A 24,062-nucleotide genomic window follows, 5' to 3' on the forward strand; every position below is an offset into this window, starting at 1 on the left:
CGATGGTATCAAAAAGTCTTTCACGTCGTTACTTTCATAGTTTCTTTCTTATGCTCTCTCTCTCTCTGTAGCTAAATTTGCCGAGTGTCTTTTTCTTTAATCTTCCAGGACGGATCCCTGGTCTCTGGTAGGTCTCAAAATAACCACTGCATTCAAGACTGAACTTTTTAAATTTTCACAATTTTTCTAGCTCTGTCTCTTTAAAATTCTCATATTTTCTCATTCTCTTTTTCGTCAATTGAAAACTTTGAAATTATTCAAATGTCACTAAAATCACCGCCTTATAGAACCTCGTGCTACATGTCTCTAGGGGTCTTCAAGATAATTGAATAATATCATTATATTTTTTCACTGTTATTTTAGGTTCATTTGATCTACATAAATGTAGACAGATGAAGAAATAAATCAGGAATATCACGTAGCTCAAGGCTAGAAGATTACCTTCTATTTGCATGTCGCTGATCATACTCGAATTGCCTACGTGATTATTTCTATAAAGTATTCAGACCTGTCCTTTTCTTTCACTATATAATTTATGTACCTCTAGCCACAATTAAATAACTTCCTGTTTTATTGTTTCAGATACAGAAATGGTTACTACTGGACAAGACCAGCAAGCAATGTTGAACCCATACTGGTTCCAATGTCAAGGTAAGAAGCTTGTCTATTTGATATATCTAATTCACTGATTTCCAGAAGAAACAATTACCACTCTTCGCCATCAACTAGAGCAGACGAATCATTGGAATAAAAAACTAAACAATCATCTTTATACTCTGACCACGGGTATTTTATGATAGTTGTTTTCTTTCCATAAAATATTAGTTTTCAGAAAACAAACAGCAGGAGCAGGAAATTTTGGGTTTGAGGTCACAACTCGAAGAGAAGAATCAAGAGATTTTATATTTAAAAGGGAAGTTGCCGAATCCAATGAAGAGAATTCGGAGACGAAGATCCCCGGAAATCAAGAAACAAAGAGTGTCTGATGGTGAGTTGATTAGAAGTGTGTCAGTTCTTGCTAGGGAAGGCCTCCAGATGACTGCGGAATTATAGGACGTGACCTATATCATGGCAAGTTAAGAAAACCCTGATTCCAAATATGTGTTAAGTCTTTGCCCTCGTGACCTCGTAATCAAGAAAAACGAGGTAAACGTTTTCTGATTACGAGGTCTAGAAGACAAAAACTAAATATGTATTTGGAATCAGCGTTTTCTCAGCTTTCCAATGATATAGCTCACAATTTTTATAACTCCAGGGGTCACCTAGAGGCCTTCCCTAGTCAGTTCTATTTGCCCGATAGTTCAATACATAGGCTGCTCAATGCAACTTCAGACACCTCCTCGTTTGTCCTGATGCTCATTTACAATCTTTTTTGTCTATTTCAGATTCCTCATCCCTGACAATGAGCTATCGTACTTCCCAAGAAAGCCCAGAAACATCAATGACCCAAACATCAACCCCTTCCTCTTCCAATACTCTCTCAATGTGCGAAACTCCATTGGCTACTCTGGAAATGCCCCCGGCTCCCGACTTCACGAACTATACTTTTACTGGTAATGTCCATTTTGATGGAAAGCAATTCACATTTGATATTGGAGGCGACAATCATGACTCTCTCCAAGTCGAAGAATCGACACTAGATGAACAGGACCCGAGGATCAATGAAAACCCAATCACTCCATTCCAAGATGCGTTGGCTTTCTGGAACCAGAACTACAAAGAGGTCGATAAATTTGGAACGCCGCTTTTTGGACTGGGTAATTTAGAATCATTTGTGATTTAGATATGTAACCTTCTTTCAGACATTTCGACCTTATTATTCAATCCAAATGGACCTCAAGTCATTCCCCAGCGAGTCATCAAAATACGGAATGAGAGGGAGTTCCAGGAGATGCAAAGAGAAAAACGAGGTGAGTATGAGAAGTTACTGAGAAGTGCCACTAGGCATAGAAACATATTGAACCTCAGCTTTAAAGAACAACATAAACAGAATTCCGGGGCTAAACTATGTTTTTTTTTCAGGTCAAAAATGGGAGAAGCTCTCAGACTTCCGGAAGAACCAATGGAAAGAGAAATTGGCATATATGACCGAAATTCAAAAGGAACAGTTGGCTGCTGGATTAATTGTATTTTCGAATGAAAATCACCGATCAACATGAGTTTTTTTTCTTTTACCTGAATTGTTATTTCCTGATTCTTACCTTGTTTTTTTTCGTGTTGTCTCATTCTTGCTGACAGTGTAGCCTCTAATCAGTACTGCTATGAATCAGGACTCCACCAAAATCAGAAAACGAATTTTGACTCTGGCAGTTCTGATTTGTATCTATTCTGATCAGAGGAAGCAGCGCCATTGTTTGTTGGGTATGAAGCAATTTCTCTTTGTGTCGTTTAATTTTACCTTTAAATTCTTTTTCCAACTAAACTCAAAATATCTTCTCTGGTTTTTGTTTTCTGTTTTAATATGAAAACCTTCTGAAAATATCCAAATTCTGTGTATACTGTAATTGGCGGCGAGAGAGTGTGCCAAAACGAGAGAGCGATGAGAAACGAGCGCATTTTCTGCAAATTTTCTTTTTTTTTAAATCGCCGTTTTTCATTCAATTTCTCGAGTTTTTAACCGATTTCTATACATTTTTCTTCGGAAAATAATTGAAAACACTTTTAAATTTAATAAATATTGTCTTTTTTCAGCCAATTTATCGAAAAACGGCACAAAAATCGACTCCGATTGGTTTATAACTTCAGGTAAGTGGTTTATAGGCATTCAATTACTCATTTTTTTCAATTTCAGGTTCGAAAAATGCAGAAAAATCGAAAGAAAACGAAAAAAGCAATTGGAAATTCGAATAATCAAAACAATCAAACGAAAGAAGTCAAAGGAATCGTTGCACACGTCGAGTCGCTGAATGATTTAGTCAGTTTTCGGAATTTTTGCTGTAAAAATCGGTTTTCAGGATATTTTACTGGACAAAATCGATTTCTATAGCGAAACAATGCGATTAAAAGCTCAAAAAACTGTTAAAGATAGCGAAAATAAGTAGTTTTTGAGTAAATTGCAGATTTTCTAAACTTTGTCGCATGCTTTTTAAAAAAATAGTTTTTCTAAGCAATTTTTATTAGTTTTTGTGAATTATTTTGGCCTCATTGTCTGCAAAAATTGTATAAAGTTCTTATTTTTTCAATACCAACATTTACTTTTCAGATTTCTCTGCTTCCTCTTCCGCCGTCCCATCAATCGGAGTCCGAAGTCAATATCAGTTTTGGAGAAAAATGCGAAGAACAGAATAATGAAGTGTCAATCATAGTATCCGATGATGATGATACGAATGAAAAATCATCTCTTATTGAACAGGTTTGTCGAAATAATTCAATTTTGTTCAAAATCGCATAAATTTTTAGATTTCTGAGTTGCAATCGGCGAACGAAACTCTCGTAAAGGAAAAACGAGTGTTAATCCAACAGATGGAAGTACATAAAACCGAAGAGCTGAAGAAAAATGCTTCGATTGAAGAACTACAGCAAATTGTGAGTGAAAATTGTAAAATCGCAACAATTTTCATTTTCAGGTCTCTACGCTACGATCAAGAAACGAATTCCTCGAGCGACCCCTTCCCGGTCGAATCTATATGATTAAAAAACATCAAAAAGAGGTGGCGGAACTCAATCAGAAGATCGATTCACAAGCAAAAGACAATGAGAAAGTTGTAAGAATATTTTAACCTTGAATTATGAAAAAAACTATTGAAAATCCCTATAATTTTGATTTAAAGGTCTCCACACTTCGATCAGAAAACGAAATCTTGGAGTTATCGATATACAAGAACGACCAATTGATGAAAACACAGGAGAAAAAGACGGCGGAATTCAATGCAAAGGTCAATTTGGAGGCAAAAACTCATTGTCTACAGAGATGCTCCTTTAAAACTATGTTGCTGAGTTTTTAGAATTTATAATATATGCTTACAACTTTTTCATTCTCCATCGCTTGCAAATTGGGACCATTTTTCTCATTGACTACACTTTTCTCATTGACTCCACATTCACAATAACTACAAAGTCTCTGTGACTACACAATTCGTGGGATTCTCTCATTGATTACATCTATCTAAATGGCATTAGCCGATCTGAATTTATCACATATCTCAGAAGCATTATCTTCCGAACAGAATTAGAAAAAGTAGCGGACTGATCAAATTAAGATTCAGTTTGCATTCATGAAGGACACTGGATTTTTCTTCCGCAATTCCGAGTCAATGTGCTGAAAGAGGAACAAAGTTTACACAAACTTTCCACCATTCTCTTAGGCTTAGGTTTCTTAGCAATTCCGAAAAAAATTGACAAAAACGGTTATTAATCGTTTTTGTCAATTTCTTTTCCCCAATTTCTAACTAGGGAATGACTTACACAAAGTATGGAGATACACAACATGACCTATATCGCTGGAAAGCTGACGTTTCCCTGATTCCGAATCTATATTCAGTTTTTGCAGTGGCCCTCTCAGTTTTGAGAAATCCGGCTCCAAAGTTTGGGTAAATGGAGCCGGATTTCTCAAAACTGAGAGGGCCACTGCAAAAACTGAATATAGATTCGGAATCAGGGAAACGTCAGCTTTCCAGCGATATAGGTCATGTTGTGTATCTCCATACTTTGTGTAAGTCATTCCCTAGTAAGAAACGTAAGCCTAAGAGAAAGCGCAGGTAACAAAAAAAGGATTTTTTTAAACTAAAAACTGAGTATCGCATTCTTTTTGGAGAGTACTGTAGATGTAGTCAATGAGAGAATCCCACGAATTTTGTAGTCATTGTGAGCTGTAGTCAATGAGTTTTTGCCCAATTTGCAAACGATAGAGAATGAAAAAGTTGTAAGCATATTTTATAAATTCTGAAACCTCAGCAGCATAGTTTTAAAGGAGCATCTAATTTATTGGAGATATCGCGGAATGGTCTCGTAGTTGAAAAAGATCAAATATGTCGTTTTCCGCTTCCATACCATTCCGAACAAATTAGATGCGCAATTAGTGATTCTCATTTATAGATCTCAATGCTACAATCAAGAAACAATATCTACGAGCAATCGATAAGCTACAAAAATCAATTAATAAAAAAACAAGAAAAGGAGATGGCGGAACTCAAGCAGGAGATCGATTCGCAAGCAAGACAAAATGAGAGAGTTGTAAGCATGACTTAACCAAGCATTATGAACAATATTGAGACAAACTGATTCCAGATGCTGTCAAAACAACAGTGGCATGAAAAAGATAAATGTGTTTTGATCAGAAGACACGAGAAAGAGATGAGTGAATTGAGAAATCGTATTACGAGCAGTTTTCAAAAGGAAATCAATACACTTCGAAAGGAGCAGAAGTCGTTCATTCGATGGCTTCTGAGCGGCATTTGGAGTGGATTCTCGAATTTGTGCGGGAAAAGTAAGCTTGTATTTTTATTCTAAAAACTAAATTCATTTGTTTTTCAGTCATGAATCACTTCTGGAGACAACGACTGCGCTGGAAAATCGTCTATATATTTTTGTTGTTCATCTTGTTTGGCTTTTATATAGATCGGGAGTCAGTGTACTGCCGCAATTGTTGGATTCGGATCCGATAAATCAGAAGAGTTCAATATTTTTTGAGAAAATTGTATATAGATTTGAATTTTGGAATTTTGTATTTTTCGAAAAGCGAGTTTTGAATAAATTCTTGATGTTTATGAAATTTTCGAATAGGTAGAATTTAAAATATTGAAACCAATCATTTTACAAAAAATTCTTTCTTCGGATTCGGTTCTCACTTGGCCATTTTGCAGATTGAACCGTTTGGTAGCGGTTTTATATTCGGAGAAGGACTTGATTTGGCCAAACATTTGGTATGACTATTTTAAAGTAAAATAAAAGTGTTAAAATACTTATGATTGGGGGTTGTACGGACCCGGGTATATCATAGTATTAGAAGATCTGCATCCTCATCTCTCGATGAGAATCCTAGGCTTCATGTGTTTAGTGGTTCATCATTGTAAGACATCTCTCAACACTTTAAGTGTTTATTAAATGAAATCAAATAGTAGATAAGACTAATCTAAAACGGTTGAATCTCGTTAGGACACCTTATTAACACGTTGGTCAATTCTACATATTTATTCAAATATAATCAACTAAAATCAAATAAAGATAAGACTAATCAAAAACCGACCTCGAATACTCTGACAAGGAGTCTTTTAGACAATCCTTATCCGTAGCATTCTCGGTCGGAGAAACATCTAGTAAAAGGCGTTGACGTCAGAGCTTGCGTCCATGACATCCCCCACCCTGAAGACAAGCACGTCCCGGGCGTAAAAGAAAATTATACATCATTCCAGGATTCATCCAAGAGTTTTCTTTTCAGGGCCTCTAGTTCTTCTTTCATTCGCAGTTAGAGCGTCACGATTTTTCCCATTCCTGTCTCAATGGATGCACAAGTCTTTTCGATGTTCTTTAGCTTGCTCTCTGCCAAGGATTCTTCCAGTAGATCCTCCATTGGAGATCCCTCTGTCATTTTGAGGTTCTGAAATGTACTTTGTTTGACATTTCAAAGCCATGAATATGGATAGAAAAGGAACAAAAAGTGACAAACAAGAAGAAAAGGAAAGTAAATCGGTTTCAGTTTTCTCCTTGTTTCTTTCTCCCGTTTAGCAGCATTTTTATAGGCATTTTCTCCGATTCTCTCGTTATCATTAGAGATATTGTGATATTTTATAAAAGTAAGATCACGAATTGAAATCTCACTATGACTTCAAAGAAGCTCTTCGCTGACATTAACTACCTTGATCGAAACACCGAGTCGTTTGCAGCTCTCATTCAAGAATAAGAATAATAAGAATCCGAATAAAAATGTTTAGAATTTTAGAAAAATCAATAAGAGAGAAACTACCATTCCGTTAGGCAGTTTGAGAGGGTGTATGGTCTTATCAGTATTCGAAACGATTCATATATGTGCATAGTTATTATGTGTTTACTCTGAGGTTGATGAGACAACATTGTAGTGGACATAAAAAGAAAGAACACAGTTTGCTGATAAAATATCAAAAGAAAGGGTGAATTTGGAGGTAGACAACTGGGTATCTACAGTACCTTGCAATATATAGATTTGAGGGAGAAATTACTTTGTTGATATGCAACTCTCTAGGAAGTGACCGTACAAAAAAGTTGTCAACTACAAAAATGGAGCTCTACCTTTGTTCTATCTGATCCATTAAAAATCTTACTGGGTGGGACAATCAATGATACCGTAACACCCTCTCGAAATTGGTCATTTTCATGTGAAATAGTCCAAATTGTATATCTTACTGCACTGCACTGTAAGTATGCTAGTGAGCTAAAAAAAACGTTTTTGAGATTATAAGCAATCACTGACACGTTTACAATTTTACATCAGAAATAGCTATTTTTTAAATGTTCAGTTTTGAAAATCGCTCTGATAAAGATCTCTAGAGTTTCAAGATAACATCTCAATATTTTTCTTTGAACTTTGATAAGAATCTTATCAGATCTATACTCCTATATAAGCTCCTTTATAGTTAAAGAAGATTCAGTTTGAATACCCTTCAAAGATGAAACCTCTTTGGTTTTCGCTTCTCATCCTCGTCCCCTACTGCATTGGACAACGTCTCACCAGGGAATATTGTGTCAAAAGAGTCAACGGTTTCCGAGCTGAATTGGCTATGGAGCGTCAAGTTGCCAATATGAACGAGTTGGTGTACAATCAAACATTGGAAAAGAAGATTCTGGAACAACTGTCGATTATTAATAGATGCCCAAAAAGAGGAATGACAATCACTCATGACGGTTTCAATATCTATTTGCCTGTCAAGTTCATTCCTAATGACCTCGGTGCATCACGGATTACGGCAATAGCTTGTTTTGAATCTTTTTGTATGGAAAATGGCGAAAAGTTTTTGAGTATTGTGACTGATCATTCGTAAGTGAATCCTCTGAAAAGTTTGTATCTTCTGTTTTTAGTGATTCCTCCCCAATTTCTGGAACTCCAGGCTCCCAATGCCCCGCTGGAAGATCTTCTGGTTCGGACAACTTATGTAGCCTTGGAAAACCTAAAGTACACAGTGCTTATATTCGTAAAGGGTCTCGTGACATTCTTAGTAAGTTTTTATAAACTGAGCTAAAAAGAAAACTTTATGAGTTTCTAGAGTTTTCTGATGAAAGCCAAGAGAAATCAAAGAATCAATATGTCCGGAAAAATGTACTTGGAGACTATCCTGATGCACTTAAGAATGGTATACTGGTCTCCTACGGCCCCCTTCCTCCGACGAATAAAGGCGCTTACATGCGAAAAAGTGGATGGGACTCACAATCAGAATGGAAATCTCAGAATGAGTGAGCTGAAAATAGTACCTGAAAAGAAACTGTATTTGAAATTTCAGAGAATTCGGTGGTATTTCTGATGTGTGGGTAGATGGTGGTTCTGATTACTCGCAAGAAGCTGACAATGATTTCGAAACCACAGAAGACCCTCTGGATCAGTAAGCTAGGGAATGAGGAAGGACATTTTTTAAACTCTTAATTCAGGAGTGTTCTCGGCTCTCGTGATGCCGAAAAACCGGTTTACACTACTACTGATTCTTATGATGATGATGATGATGATGATTGGTTCATAGTAGTTGACAATGATTTCGAAACCACAGAAGACCCTCTGGAAGGCCTTCTGGATCAGTAAGCTTGGGAATGAGGAAGGACATTTTTGAAACCCTTAATTCGGGAGTGTTCCCGGCTCTCCTGATGTCGTAAAACAGGTTTCTACGACAACTGATCCTCATAATGATGACAATGATGATGTCTGGTTTTTGCCTTTTGAGGCAGAAGTTGACAATGATTTCGAAACCACGGAAGACCCTCTGGATCAGTAAGCTCGGGAATATAGAAGGACATTAAAAACCGTATTCAGGACTGATTCCGGCTCCCCGGATGTCGAAAAACCGGTATTTACTACGACCACTTTTCCCAAGAATCATTATGCGTCACATGTAGGCCCTCTTGATGATGATTTCTTGGATGCGGCAGCAGAAGACTATGATTTCGAAACCACGGAAGACCCTCTGGATCAGTAAGCTTGGGGAATAAAGAAGAAAGTTCTAGAAACCTCTTATTCAGAAGTGCTTCCGGGTCTCCTGCTGTCGAAAAACCGGTATTTACTACGACCCCTTTTCCCAAGGATAATTATGCGCCATATATAGCCGAACTCTCGGCTGCAAGTAAAGAGTTGTTTAAAGCAGCAGAAAAGTGAACTCAAAAATATAACAAAATTGTGAAAATATTTATTGCAGAATCAATTGTAAGCCTCCTGCTGCCCTTTTTCCCAATGACCATTATGCGTTACATGTAGCCGATCTTCAAAAAAAGAAGGAAGACTCGGATACCCTTCAGTCCAATATTGATTCGTGATAATAATTGTGTTTCTGAATAAATGCGTACGAGTGCATTTTTTTTTCAAATTTTTTTTCATGATCGGTTTAGCGGTTCTTAGCCGTACGTACTCAGAGGATGGATGATATTCTGGAATGATAAAATGTTAGACGGAGCTACGAATGCTTGCCCCCTGTAGAGCAATCCACGTCCTTTTTCGAATAGTTTTAGTCAATCAACAAACTAGTGAGAATCGAAACTTAGTTCATAGCAAATGACGGATTTTGAAACAGAGCTATTATCGAAATAAAAAAGTTCCGACATTTTTTCCTCGTCGGTGTTTGCGGACTCAAGCCAAAATTATCAAATTTTGGCTTGAGTCCGCAAACACCGAGGGGGAAAAAATGTCGGAACTTTTTTGTTGCGACAATATAGTCCCATTGACAGTTTTTAGTTGTCAATACATCCAGAGGATGTTAAACGACAGTAGAAAACATTTTCCGTTTTAATTAACTATTTTCTTCTTGAAAAGTGTACAAAATGTAGTCAATCGCTGTTAATTGTTAATTGTTAATTGTTTGTTTTGACTTCGCGAGTCGTGAAAATAGACCAGAATCAGTACATACATAATACATAATTAACACGTAGGCTGTGGGGGTGGTATTGTGACAGAGAGTTAAAAAGAGAGAGGGTGTTACAAAGCTTCTCACTAGAGAAGGTCACCGAGTTACCGTGGAGTTATGGTACGTGACTTGTATAACTGGAAAGCTGAGAAAACGCTGATTCTAAATATATAATCAGTTTTTGCCCTCAAAACCTGGTATCGTATTCAAGTATTCAAGAAAAATGAGGTCAACGTTTTACCATTGACAAGGCATTGTCGGCCACGCTGACGATATTTTTCCCGGTACGGTAATGACTTGTCAGGGTTTAAAACGTTGCGTTTTCCTCGCCTTGTTTTTCTCGAAAACCAGGCTTCAAGGGCAAAAACTGATTATATATTTGGAATCAGCGTTTTCTTGTGAAATAATTGATAAAGATCTCTCGAGTTTTGAGATAAAATCTTCTCCAATTTTTTAATTGACTTTGATAACGATCTTATCAGATCTATCCCCTTATATAAGCTGCTTCAAAATCAATCTTCCTCAGTTCAAACTTCTCCCACGAAGTCCCTCAACTATGAAATCATCATGGCTGATTTCCGTGCTCCTCCTGGCTCCTGCCCTCATTTGTCTCGTTAATGGAGCCCAATTCACCCGTGGATTCTGTCTCCAACTGATCAACAATGGGAAGAGTGTATTCGCTGAAGAATACCATGTAGCAAACATGAATGGTCTATCGTATGATAAGAAGTTGGAAAAGAAGATTCTGGAGCAACTATCGTTCACTAATGGATGTCCTGAACCATCAATAATCTCTCACAAAGGTTTTGATATCTATTTGAATATCAATAACGAGGAATCGATTATTGATTTGTTGTCTGGAGTTGGCAAGACAACTATGGCTTGTATCAAGACAAAGTGCGAGGAGAGTGGAGAGGAATTCATCAGTATTGTCACTGATTACTCGTATGTTACACATTTATTAATTTTTCAATTTTCAATTGTTTTTTTCAGTGACATACCAGCCATCTCTGGTGCTCCAGGCTCCCAATGTTCGGACAGCAAAACGGCCAACTCTGATGGATTGTGCATTCGTGGAAATCATCGTAATGGCTACAAGCGTAAATTCCTCGATGCATTGGGTAGCATACTCAAAAAAGGATATGAAAAAACAGGAGAAATCGGTATTGGTATTGGTCAAACAATTTTAGATGGTACGACTGCTGTAGGAAAGGAACTAAGCAAAACCGTTGGCGATAGTGAGACCAAAGTTGTTCACAAAACGAGTGTGCTTAGTGAAGGTGAAACATCGTTGGGAGACATTGTTAAAGATGTGGTCAAAGATATAACAAAAATGGCAGAGGAACAAGGCAAATCTAATAGAAAATACGCTCGTAAAGGATTATGGGGTATGGCGTATACTTCACCACCATTCGTTCCATATCCAAAATATCAGAAAAAGGAAGACAATGAGTACCTCTCAAATGAAAGAACATACTGGCCCCATAATCCATTCTTGGCCTAATATAGAACTCATTTTTGATATTTTTGTGTGTGTCAATAAATAGTATTTTATGACTCGGATTTTTTGTTTTACATCTACTTAAAGTACCGGTTAGAAGGTTTCGGAATTTGGCCGTTTTCAGTTAAAAATGTCCAATTTTGAGAGTGTTTCATGTTGATTCTGAGTGTTTCATAAAATAGATGTTTGATGAATAATACAGACCAAGAATATAACTCTATTTTTGTAGTTGACAACTTTTTTGTACGGACATTACCTAGAGAGTTATGGTAACTTTAAGACAACAGCTCAAAAATCATTATATTTTGCGCTGAAAGTGATCGATTGGTCTTGTTTATCAAAAAATTGAAGAATATGAAATAGTTATACGGGTGACAGTACGGAGATTTAGTATTCAAAGGAAAATTGGAATTCGAGTATTTATTTATTGAACATACTTTTTGTGTAAGTTAGACACTCACGCGATTTCAATTATGTGTGTTTTTTCTACTTCAGTAGTGAACTCGCCTATTACTAGGCGAGTTCACTACTATTTTTGCCTGATTTCTGAGGTTTTCTTCTCATTTATGTAGTGAATAGCTTCTTGATCTGCTCCATAAAAGCAATTAGAACTCATGGTGAGAGAAATTGTAAATACCACCACTAGAGGAACCACGAAAATTATACTTCGAGATTGAATCGAGTTGGAAATGTGGTAAACAAGAACACCTGCACGGTCTCCTAGGATGATTTTAGGGGCAGATTACGTCATCAAACGTGGAATATCACGAAAAATGAAAAATTACAGAAAATTCACACGTGAGGGCTTTTTTGAACGGGGAATGAAGTGGGCATCCATTTTCTCGAGAACCAACGCGTTTTTCTAAAATCGGCTCACTCAGTTTTGTTCGAAACCGTGTTCTGAACCCACCAGTAATTTTTTGTGTTTTTCTGTTGGGTAACTTTTGAGTTATCCTTTGTTGAAAAATCAACTGAAAACACCCGCCTTTTTTAATAAATTTGAAATATCTGACCTCATTTTGCATATATCCAAAATCCATTCACTCTACTTTTTTCTTATGTTCATTGGCTACCATTTGCACTCATTCATTACGTGTTTGCTTCTAAACTGACCGAGTTATATCACTTTATGCTTTGACACTATTTTCTTGTCAGAACTGGAATAGCTGTTATAACTCGGTCAGTTGAGAAGCAAACACGTAACGAATGAGTGCAAATGGTAGCCAATGAACATAAGAAAAAAGTAGAGTGAATGGATTTTTGATATATGCAAAATGAGGTCAGATATTTCAAAGTTGTTGAAAAAGTAGGAAATTTCAGTTGATTTTTCAACAAAGGATAACTCAAAAGTTACCCAACAGAAAAACACAAAAAGTTACTGGTGGGTTCAGAACACGGTTTCGAACAAAACTGGGTGAGCCAATTTTAGAAAAACGCGTTGGTTCTCGAGAAAATGGATGCCCACTTCATTCCCGTTCAAAAAAGCCCTCACGTGTGAATTTTCTGTAATTTTTCATTTTTCGTGACATTCCACGTTTGATGACGTAATCTGCCCCTAAAATCATCCTAGGAGACCGTGACCTGTTCAGATTTTCGTTCAACTCAACTCTAGTAGTGAAAGAGAGAGACATTGTTTTTGGTGATTTGAAACTTGTGAAATAATTGATAAAGATCTCTCGAGTTTTGAGATAAAATCTTCTCCAATTTTTTAATTGACTTTGATAACGATCTTATCAGATCTATCCCCTTATATAAGCTGGTTCAAAACCAATCTTCCTCAGTTCAAACTTCTCCCACGAAGTCCCTCAACTATGAAATCATCATGGCTGATTTCCGTGCTCCTCCTGGCTCCTGCCCTCATTTGTCTCGTTAATGGAGCCCAATTCACCCGTGGATTCTGTCTCCAACTGATCAACAATGGGAAGAGTGTATTCGCTGAAGAATACCATGTAGCCAACATGAATGGTCTATCGTATGATAAGAAGTTGGAGAAGAAGATTCTGGAGCAACTATCGTTCACTAATGGATGTCCTGAACCATCAATAATCTCTCACAAAGGTTTTGATATCTATTTGAATATCAATAACGAGGAATCGATTATTGATTTGTTGTCTGGAGTTGGAAAGACAACTATGGCTTGTATCAAGACAAAGTGCGAGGAGAGTGGAGAGGAATTCATCAGTATTGTCACTGATTACTCGTACGTTACTAATTTTTTCATTTTTCATTTTTCAATTGTTTTTTTCAGTGACATACCTGCGACCTCTGGTGCTCCAGGCTCCCAATGTTCCGACAGCAGATTGGTCAACTCTGATGGATTGTGCATTCGTGGAAATCGTCGTAATGGCTATGAGCGTAAATTACTAGATGCAATTGGTGGTTTACTAGAAGAAGGAGCTAAAAAAACAGGAGGATATGGTCTTGGTATTGGTCAAACAATTAAAGATGGTACGACTGCTGTAGGAAAAGAACTAGGCAAGACCTTCGGCGATAGTGAGACCACAGTTGTTCAAAAAACGAGAGTAGTTAGTGAAGGCAAAGTATCGTCTTCAAAAAAAACAGTAGCAGACATTGCTAAACAACTGAAAGAGGTAGCTGAAGAAGTGGCAAAAGGGGCAGAACTTGCGCTACCTGATAGAAAATACGTTCGTAAAGGAATCTTCGATGACCTTACGTTTTCTTCGATGACCTTACCTCCACCAATCATCTGGAACTAATTTCTGATATGTTTTGTGTTTCAATGAATAGTCTTTTGTGACTCTGTGTTTTGTTTTACATCTACTTACAGTACCGGTTAGAAGGTTTTCGGAATTTATACAGATAAAATGTAGAACTCCATTTTTGTGGTTGGCAACTTTTTTGTACGGACACTCCCTGGAGAGTTAGGGTCACTTCAAGACGACAGCTCAAAAATCACTATTTTGCACTGAAGTTGCTCGAGTGGTCTGGTTTATCAGAAAAGTTGAAGAATATGAAATAGTCATGACAGTACGTTAGTTCAGTTTCCCGCAGAATATTGGAATTCGAGTATTTTTCATTGAAAATAAATTGCGCCTTATTTATTTTTTGTTAGGCACTTTCGCCACTTTGAACACACCTATTACTTTACTTTTTCCTGATTTGTGAGGTTTTCTTCTCATTTATGTAGTGAATGGCTTCTTGATCTGCTCCACCAGACCTCATGATTTGAACTCATGGAGAGAGATATTGTAAATACCACCACTAGAGGAACTACAAAAAAATTATACTTCGAGATTGAATAGAGCTGGAAACGTGATAAACAAGAACACCTGTTTCGAAAATCTCCAGTTTTTTGGACAAGAAGAAGAAGAAGAAAGATAAGATCAGCAACATTAAAGTACAGAGTGAATTAAGGGAAATTGAATGGGATGTTTAATTTACCGTAAAACCTGAAATCGCTAACAAGAGTTTATAGCATCCTATCTCGGCTGTCTTTAAAAATATGAATATTTTTTCAACTGAAGAAATGTTCTATGATTATTAAGCTATATTTTGTTAGTTTACAGGTTTTTGATATCTCCTCTGGGAACTGAGATATACCGCTGCGAACAGGCACTCTATTACAGGGTTTACGGTATGCTTTATTCACAGACAAGCAACCTTATATTGTTACGGAAAAATTAACTTCAGATTGGACATTTTCCAGCAATTGTCATCTGAAACGAAGTGAAGAGAGTGATTTGACAGTTGTGAGGAATCCGTGAAGAGATTCTAACGACAGTCGAAGTTGGCATGTTTGATGTTAAATATGAACTGGTTGCCTGCGAATGGCGATTACGCAAGAATTTCAAAACGAGCTATAGTTATGAACTTACTGCAGTGTACACAAAATACAATAGCAAAATTTGTTCTAGTGTGATAGTAAGAACCACAGAATGGCAAAACTCAAAGTCGCCAAAACGCGCTACGTCGCACAACGATTCCAGAAAAGACTTGGCTGAGTGTCAAATTTGAATTTGGAACAGTGACAATAGTTTATACGTTCATTTTTCATATCTTTGAGCCGCGGTGCGGCCAATATTACCGACGCAAAGCGACTCACTATCAGAAAAACTAAAATCTGTTCATTGCGGACCTCACGTCTCGAAATTCTGTAAAGAAACCCTAAAAAGCAGAGTAGGGGGCCCCCGACGGCTTCACACACTATTTTTGGAAAACCAGATGCGGACGATGTCTCTCCTCTTGCTACCATCGCTATAACTAGTTCCATTGCCCTAGACTCTTCTGAAAACCTTCGAAGATTCTCTCAACTCTATCTACCACATTTTCCTCGCTTCCTAAACCCCACCCCCTCCTTGCTCCAACTAGACCACCCCCAATCCTTTCCCTTCCAACAAGCTCCCCACCATCCCAAGAACGACCCGGCTGCCAAATAAATGAATTTATTGCTGACATTGTTACTGACTGAAGGTAAGAATTACACTAATTATAGGTTTTTTGCATTACAATTATCAAAAATCAAACAAGAAAGACAAGATTTAAGACAAGACATTAAGATACTTCGGGAATGGTTGAGACATCGGGACAAGACGGGACAGGATCGAACAAGAGAGGATGAGCCAATTTATACGTTCTTCTTCTCTGGGCACGCGGCGGTCTTGATGAAGTCCTCGGTGCAAGCCTTCTCTTTTGAGCAGCAGATGGTGGAGAGGTTGATGTTGGTTCCTGGGCCTGGAAACATCACAATGAGAAATATGAAAGGGGTCAATTGACTACTGTAACTTACTGAGTTCTCCGCAAACTTTCAAGGTGAGGTCCACAACACGACGTCCACAAACTGTACGTCTTCCCCGAATCTTTGCCTCTCCTTCTGAGTACCTCTTGAGCTCATTGATCTCAGAGAACATCTCTGCATAGGCGACCAGTTGTTGATGCTCATAGCCTTCGAGTTGCATTTCGAGTTTCTCCAGTCTTTTGGCGGCCTTCTCGAGATTGAAGGAATGAACGACGCACAAGGAGAGAGTAAGAGTAAAGGCAACGAAGAAAAGGAACTTCATGGTTAGGGCAGAACGACGACGGGATAATATGTACCTTTCGAATTCATAACCCATTTTATACATTTTGAAACGAGGGCGGAGCATAGAGGAAAATTCTGAAATTTGACCAGAAGACAAAAATTTGAACTTTGGGGGATGTTGGGTGGAGTCAAAGGTATGAGTGTTTTTTCAGAAGTTGCTCCGCCTCTGGAGATACGACAACGTCATGGTCAGAAAGGGAAGAAGGACTAATGAAATGGTTATGAAGAGAAGGAGGAGTAGATTGAAAACGTATAGAACCTGAAGCTTGGAAATATGAAGGATAGTTAGTTTTCGAGTTGGAAGCGTGTGGTTATTCAATAAATATGGAACAGAGCATTTATGATACTGGATTGAATATTGTAGAACGGATTTTTTTACCCTATGACTGATGAAATAATTCAAACTGTTCAGGAAACACACCGAGCTCACGAAATTATCGCAAACAGAAGAAAAAACGATTCGACTGGGTTCGATTAGATTTTTTGTGCGCTTGTGCCCAGCAAGCAGTGGCTGAAGCTCTGCAATTCAAACTTACACTGACACTTTTTTTAAACTTTTACACTGACACTTTTACAAAGACAATTTTTAAATTCACACTGATCAGTTACAGGGGCCAAAATTTTGAGTCTTTTGAATAAGGACTTTCCTTATAAGTCGTTCTGGAAGCAGGGACGATCAAACAGGTGTGGAAGATGTCGCGGAATTAATAGGTCTCAATTCACGACCTAACACAATATACCAAAGCCACTCCGGCACAAACACACTTACAATGGTCCCCACCGGACTACAACTTCACATGAACAATATACTAACTAATTCACGTGGCCTTTCAACCTTCCTTCCTGGCAAAGCAACTCCTCTCGATTCTATCAAATACCCGTGACCTTGGCCTTCAATCGTGACCGCCCGACGTGCCCTGGAGATAACGATCTGCCCTACTTCCAGTGCATATAAGGAAAGAAAATCAACCAGAAGATCACTCTCAACCAGCTTCCTGCGAAGCCGCTTACTGCCAATCTCCCCGCCATCAACATGTCGTTGCCGCCGTCATCCGTCAAGAAGGAGTCGTCTGCGTAAGAAGAGAAGAAGACCGTCCAGGCCGTCCCTATGGAACTTGGAGACGCTCCTCTCGTGAAACCGAAGATACCTCTCACGAATGAACTCGGTTAGTATTTGTATCCTTGTGTAATAAAGTTGTTAACCTCTTCTTGTTTTACCTCGCCAAACTAGTATGACTTGGGTCCACTCCTATAAGTCGGAACAGAAGACGTCTGGTAGAATCGGATATCGGTACCGGTTATAGCTTGAATACTGCAATTTGATGGCACCGACTCAAATCTCAAAATTCTACAGTTATACACTCAATTTTTGCCAATAAATTGCAAAATTTTGATGTGAGAGCATCAGAAAAGCATAGATTGAAATACAGTAACAAAAATACAGTGACCAAGTTACACCGTTCAATCTTGTTTGTCAGTGTAACTTGGTCACTGTAGTTTAGGTTGATGTGGTCGGACTAGAACGGTTTTTTTTTGCCATTTTCCCGTATTTTTTTTAATTTAATAGTTGTGGAATGTTTGAAAATCATGGTATTCAGCAATTAGAATCCTAATTGAACAACCGATATGAACCATTCAGCAGAATCTAGAAAGCGGTATTTTGATAGCCGTGATACATATCCAGTCAAGAATTCTAAAAACTTCAACTTTTTACAAAATCCATTTTTGATTTTTTGTTCCATGATTCATGATTTCTTGAACAACCATAACAATTCTAGGTAATGACGTCCTAGCATTTTCCCCAGAGACCTGACGACATCGTCACCAAACTTCACTTTTTCCGTCAATGCTCGAAAGATAATTGGTACTTTCAAATCAAGCTTGATCCTATTTTCGGAACCAAAAGGTCTGTCTATCACCTTTCCATTTTCTTCCTGATCACAGTTTTGTATAATCCAGACGAAAGTTGTACTGGTAATCCAATCCCCGATTTCAAAACTTCAAATATGTGTGGTTTCTCTTCTTGATCTACTTTAGTAGTGGACACACCTTCTATGTACTGTACTTTTATTTCGATATGGAAATAAATGTCTTCGTGATCTGTTCCTCAAGAACTCATGATTTGAAATCCGAGAGTGTTGAAATTGTGAATGCCTCCACTAGTACAACTACGAAAAATTAGATTCAAGAGAGAGGGGAATATAGTGGTAAACAAGAACACCCATTTCCAAAATCTGCACGGCTTGCATTCAAAAGTATACAGGGAGTTCAAGGAAACAAGGATCAGCACCGCTGGAAGGAGGAAGTATGAAGATTTTCAGAGAAGTTATGGAGCATGACAGCACCCACAGGGTCATAAAAATTTGTGTAGAATTAGCGCGAAATTCAAAAAATTATCCAAAAACTTCTTCTGTGTGTTGAAAGCTTCTATTTTCCTTTTTTTTTTTGATGAATTAAATACATTTTGTGCGAAAAAATGGAAGAACCGTGAGGTTCATTCGAAAATTTTTACTTCCTATTGTTTGTCCACGTTATAAACACGCGATTTGGCTGAGCGGCGACTCAACCTGCCAAGTAGTGTGCAAACGCGCTTCACTAGACTTCCGGTTTCGCGGGAAAATCATTTGAATTCATATGGACTAAGAATGACCATGTGAGCACGTTTCAACGGTCTACACTCTATTAGTAAAATTCTTTTAAATTAGATTGGATTACGGTATACGAACTCAGATACTGTAAATCCTTGTGAATGTGTTTATCGGTTAGTGCTATAATTATACCATACTCCTCAAGTCTATCTTGAAACTCAAGAACAAAGATTCGAACTCATTGGACACAATCTCTTTTCCTATCAAAAAAAAACTCTTGTCTCTGTCTTGTGTACTTTGAAGTTATTGTAGTTCAAGCGGATTAGTGGTATTATTATCCGAAATGTTAGAACTTGTTGTTTTTAATTTAGTTGCTTCTGACCGGATATACGAGCCTACTGTAGTGACTTTTGTTTTTTAGAGCGAAAGGAGGAAGTTGTAAACTTTGAGAGCGTGTGTCAGTGTAGTTTTACTGGAATAAGGATAATCCAGATAGCAGAAAACGTAGAACCTTGCGTTTAATTGAACAATCCTTGATAGGATTCCCAAGGAAGATTTGATTTACAAAAAACACTAGATGGATTCAATGCAGAAATGGTCGATAGCAGTATGAACTGTCGAGAGTGACGTTGAATTACATTTTATTAATTTCTGTAAAATGTCAGTGTAACTTTGTCAGTGTGCATAAATTGGTCAGTGTAACATTCATCAACGTGCCACAATGTATTTTTCTGCTCAATTTCGAAATGTTTATGTTAGTTTTGCAGCGCAAAAGTAGCTCTTCATTGTCCTATCAATTCAATTCCTATCAGATAGGATTTCAAAACATTTAAAAGCTGTTAGTGCATGCCTGACTTACCTCTTAACTCAATCTTTCATATCAATCTACAAACATATTTCTCAGATAAACACTTCCTGGATAACCGCGACACCGTCCATTAGGTCACATGCACTTCCTATAACTTGTTTACATCTCGAATCCAACTTATATTTTGCTAAAATTGAAACATTTCAATATTGAAACTTGATGTTAGAATTCAATTCCCAAAAGATACAAGTGACACCTATCATTAACTTGTCTCAAATGTTATTCCTATTTTCAGATCGAATTTTGACTTGAACAAATGCACTTCACTCCCATTTGACTCTTAATTAACTGAAACCTTTAGAAGAGTTAAAAACATTTGAAATATGAAAATGAGAGAGATCGTCACAAAGATTGAAAATCTCAAAAGACTCAAGGCTATTTTTGATGATGAGAGTGAAACAATGATGATACTTTGTTTCAGGGGAATTACATACTTGAAGGGAAAAACAATGTGACGTGGATCATGAAGAAATATCTTTGAAGATAGAAACAAGTGATCTGTTGGAGGTATTCAGGTTGGAATTTGATAATTTAATAGGAAAAATGTAGTTTATTTAAGACGCGTTACTGTTCAACGCATTTTTTACTTGGAAAGCTGGAAAACGCTGATTCGAAATGTATATTTAATTTTTGGCCTTGAGCACTGGTATTCGAGAAAAATGAAGTCAAAGATCGGACCGCTGGTTAGTCAGTACCCTCCTGGTCTTGAGGCTAATGATTCGCCAACAGTCCGTTCATTGACCTCTTTTTTTTGAATACCAGGTCTCGAAGGCAAAAACTGAATATATATTTGGAATCAGCGTTTTTCCAGCTTTCCAACAATATGGGTCACTGACTCCATGACTTTCCTTAACCAGTTTTTAGCGATCGTATTCCAGGACCTGTGACGGGTTTTTATTTTCTAAAGTGATTGGAATTTCCAACATTATTCTGAAGGATTCATAAGCAGCTCTCATCTTTCATGATGGTATTCCAAAATAATTTGTTCCTTTAACATCACTTGTATCAGTAATATGACTACAAAAAAGTTTATGTTTTCGGAGACAGACGCGCTAATCTTTTTGAGTGGGATGCCTATTCGTTACGTAAGAATACATTTGGAGTGAGTTTTCCAGGTTTTTGTATTCCTCTAGACAGATAGTGATGAGTAATAAAACATAGAACAGGTGGGATAACTCAGGATGTTTAGTTTGTGAAAAAAGAAAAGTCTGGGACTTTCGTTTGGGGCTATTATGTAATTTTTTGTGTGGGATTCCGTCTGCAAAAGTTGTCAACTTCCTGGAAAACGCCCTGCGGTTTGTCCAGATGTCTAAAGACTTAGGCACAGGTTATCTGTTAAACCTTTTACCCCTCGAGAACATTTTCTACAACTTTTTCTACTTTTTCTTGTTTTGCAAATAGTTTTGCAAATAGTTTTCGTTTATTTGTCTGCAATTTCTCTTTTCCAAATTCTACTAAACGAGACTCTGTGATGAATGCACTTTTCTCTCAGTTCTCACTACTCAATTCTTCCTTTCTTGTCAATAACAAACCAATTTTCAGATTAGAAATCCAATATTTCACACACGAATTCAAGATGTAACAATTCCAGTGCTGTGTATAATTATAACTTATTTTGAAACCTGCACTTTTTTCCAGCCAAGTTTTCTAGTTGATGAAGTTCAGTCGAGGATGAGGGAAGCTTGAATTTTTTATTTCCTCACAAAGATCTGTTAGACTTGGGCGACCCCAAGGGTGCGGCGCTGTACATTCCTATTTTCAGATAGATTTTCAGACAAAAAAACAAAGATGATGCAATGAAAACTAATGACAACTAGAATAGCCTTCAAAGATTATAACATTTCCAGTTTGTAGTGAGTGTTTTGAGCACATTATTTGTAGATAAGAGATTGTCTAGAACAATACAAAACTGGTAGCAGACAATTTTTGAACTGCATATTTCAACATTGGGACCAGACAAATCAAAAAATCGAAAAGGACTTCCGGATCCTGTTACTCGTTAGCAGGTTTCAGTTACTCCTAGTGCAGGGGTCTAATTAAAAACCGAAATATTACCCACAACTCAAATTTTCGCCTTCTGTTCGATTATCGCTTTTTTCAATCTTCCGACGTTGTCACAGTTCTCCACGTCACAACCTTCATCTTTTGAACAAAAGTTCCTTTTCTCCAAACCAAGATTCAGAGACTACAAAGGAAACCCTTCATTTATATTCACCGACACACTGGTACCAACTGGCTGGCACCGACTTTTGCCGTGTGCGACAAAAAGTCGTCTCAATAATTTTTGAAGAAATCGGATACAAAAGAGATCAAAGTGTGCTGTACTTTTAGTTAGTACAGAGATCGAAACTACTGGAATCTCTGGGGGCAAAGGGAATTGGAATGTTCCTGAAAGAAAACTTTTTAAGCGTGGGGGATATTGTTATGATATCAGTGAGATCAGTGAGATCATGACAGAGAGCAGTATTGTTTGTGACGTAGGTTGGGAATGGTTATTGAGCCAAACAACGGGAAAAAATCAAATGATTAGATATAATTATTTAGGGGGACTCGCCCCAGTTTCTCAAATTGATGCGTTTTCCTTTGAGTTCAAAATTTTTTGGGGTCAAACGTCTTACTGTAAGCCTTTCGAAGTAACACACACTTTCCATGAATTGTCTGAAAAGGCTGAAATTCGCTATATGTCTAGATCATCCCCGAAGTGCTCCAAGGTTGGGAAATCTGGACCTTTTGGGAGAAATATTAACTTGCAAGTTCAGAAAGAGATTGGTTTTACAGTGAGTCAAGTGTAATGGACATCCGGACTCCCGTAGACACAGACAGACATTGAAAAGGCTTACAGACACACAGATGGACATCGTAGAGTCTTAAAACTTACAAAACTTGGACATCTGGACACACGGATACATAGAAATAATCGAAAATCTCAAATTTTGAAATTCAAAGTATCTTTGGTGAGTTTCCAGTCACATATTGTAAAAATAAAATACCGTAAATACTGTATTATAACGGCATGCCGTTATATTTTTCAACTGCCTCCGAGAGAAGTTTTGTGGTTTCAGAAACTCATTAAAATTGAACGAAAAAACTTTTTTGGACGTTCTATTTGCTGATCTAGAAGTGACCAAACACGTTGCTTTTAATCAGAACCGAGAAAAAAACCCCTGATAAACATTTTTATGGATTCTGAGTAGAGATGGGGTGCCGTTGTAATACAGGTGCCGTTCTATTACAGGTGCCGTTATAATACAGTATTTACGGTATTCGGATACTGTAAGTCAAGAACCTTTAGAAAAGTATTTATAATTATGACAAGGTCTCAATCAATCTTCTCGGAATTCATGTTTTATTTTCAGTATCACCGCTTCCTGGGCTTTCTGATTTGGTGATTCAACTGGCAACTGCTGTAAAAATCTCGTTTATTTTCTAATTATTCATTTCAACTTGAAAAACTAAAAACTCCTGCACCCAACATCAGTCTTCGTCACTTGTTTACCTCTTCCCAAATACCAAGTGTTCAATTCAACCAATTCATTGTATCTATCTCTACAAATGTACATTGTCTACTGTACTTCAAATAAGTCAATTTCGTATGTTGAAATGTACGTGGATTAGCACAAGTAATGCTATTGTCAGAATAGCCGAGTGTCTATGACATTTGGAGTTTGTTAAAATTTTGTGTCGTTAACGACAAGATTGCTTCTGACAAGGAAAGTGAATCATTCCAATGACAAGAAAATATGAAAAAAACTTTAAAAAAGTGAGAAGACATCTGGATAAACAGAAAGACGGACAGACAGGCTTCCTTCACAGATGTGTTCTCCAAAATGCAAAACATTTTCCTAGTATCCAACCGACGTAATTTTAAACAAGGTTCCTTTTTATTGCAGCTGCTCTAATTACATCTTTAGTTTTCCCCCACCCCCCACCAGGTAGACCAAAGATAAGATTTGACCGGACCCTTCGATTCTCAAGGTCCCCTTTCAACGAAATAGTATGGCTTCATAGAAGAGACTTAGAGAGACAGTGGAGTGGGGCCAAATACACTATTCAGGCC

The 24,062-nt window shown here is 37.5% G+C and overlaps 6 protein-coding genes across 6 annotated transcripts; 5 read left to right on the forward strand and 1 right to left on the reverse strand.

Annotated features, from left to right (window-relative positions):
• Positions 1-590: 590 nt before the first annotated feature.
• On the forward strand, positions 591-2,159 carry GCK72_007062 (uncharacterized protein; the record flags this gene model as incomplete). The annotated part of the gene is made up of 6 exons (XM_003109910.2): positions 591-651; positions 697-786; positions 833-988; positions 1,386-1,757; positions 1,803-1,910; positions 2,023-2,159. The coding sequence occupies 6 exons, from the start codon at positions 591-593 to the stop codon at positions 2,157-2,159; spliced, it is 924 nt and encodes a 307-aa protein (XP_003109958.2).
• Positions 2,160-2,800: 641 nt separating this feature from the next.
• Positions 2,801-5,603, forward strand: GCK72_007063 (uncharacterized protein; the record flags this gene model as incomplete). The annotated part of the gene is made up of 7 exons (XM_053725963.1): positions 2,801-2,914; positions 3,203-3,352; positions 3,400-3,525; positions 3,771-3,875; positions 5,035-5,172; positions 5,227-5,425; positions 5,473-5,603. 7 exons carry the CDS (start codon positions 2,801-2,803, stop codon positions 5,601-5,603), a joined length of 963 nt encoding a protein of 320 aa, XP_053590157.1.
• Positions 5,604-7,580: 1,977 nt separating this feature from the next.
• On the forward strand, positions 7,581-9,268 carry GCK72_007064 (uncharacterized protein; the record flags this gene model as incomplete). The annotated part of the gene is made up of 8 exons (XM_053725964.1): positions 7,581-7,840; positions 7,990-8,126; positions 8,175-8,361; positions 8,409-8,507; positions 8,554-8,697; positions 8,747-8,887; positions 8,930-9,088; positions 9,136-9,268. 8 exons carry the CDS (start codon positions 7,581-7,583, stop codon positions 9,266-9,268), a joined length of 1,260 nt encoding a protein of 419 aa, XP_053590158.1.
• A 1,298-nt stretch (positions 9,269-10,566) lies between these two features.
• GCK72_007065 (uncharacterized protein) lies at positions 10,567-11,514 on the forward strand (the record flags this gene model as incomplete). The annotated part of the gene is made up of 2 exons (XM_053725965.1): positions 10,567-10,955; positions 11,004-11,514. 2 exons carry the CDS (start codon positions 10,567-10,569, stop codon positions 11,512-11,514), a joined length of 900 nt encoding a protein of 299 aa, XP_053590159.1.
• A 1,808-nt stretch (positions 11,515-13,322) lies between these two features.
• On the forward strand, positions 13,323-14,228 carry GCK72_007066 (uncharacterized protein; the record flags this gene model as incomplete). The annotated part of the gene is made up of 2 exons (XM_053725966.1): positions 13,323-13,711; positions 13,760-14,228. The coding sequence occupies 2 exons, from the start codon at positions 13,323-13,325 to the stop codon at positions 14,226-14,228; spliced, it is 858 nt and encodes a 285-aa protein (XP_053590160.1).
• Positions 14,229-16,096: 1,868 nt separating this feature from the next.
• Positions 16,097-16,529, reverse strand: GCK72_007067 (uncharacterized protein; the record flags this gene model as incomplete). The annotated part of the gene is made up of 2 exons (XM_003099892.2): positions 16,097-16,203; positions 16,259-16,529. The coding sequence occupies 2 exons, from the start codon at positions 16,527-16,529 to the stop codon at positions 16,097-16,099; spliced, it is 378 nt and encodes a 125-aa protein (XP_003099940.2).
• Positions 16,530-24,062: the final 7,533 nt, after the last annotated feature.

This window comes from Caenorhabditis remanei, chromosome II (genome assembly GCF_010183535.1).
Source record: "Caenorhabditis remanei strain PX506 chromosome II, whole genome shotgun sequence".
Lineage (NCBI taxonomy): Eukaryota > Metazoa > Nematoda > Chromadorea > Rhabditida > Rhabditidae > Caenorhabditis > Caenorhabditis remanei.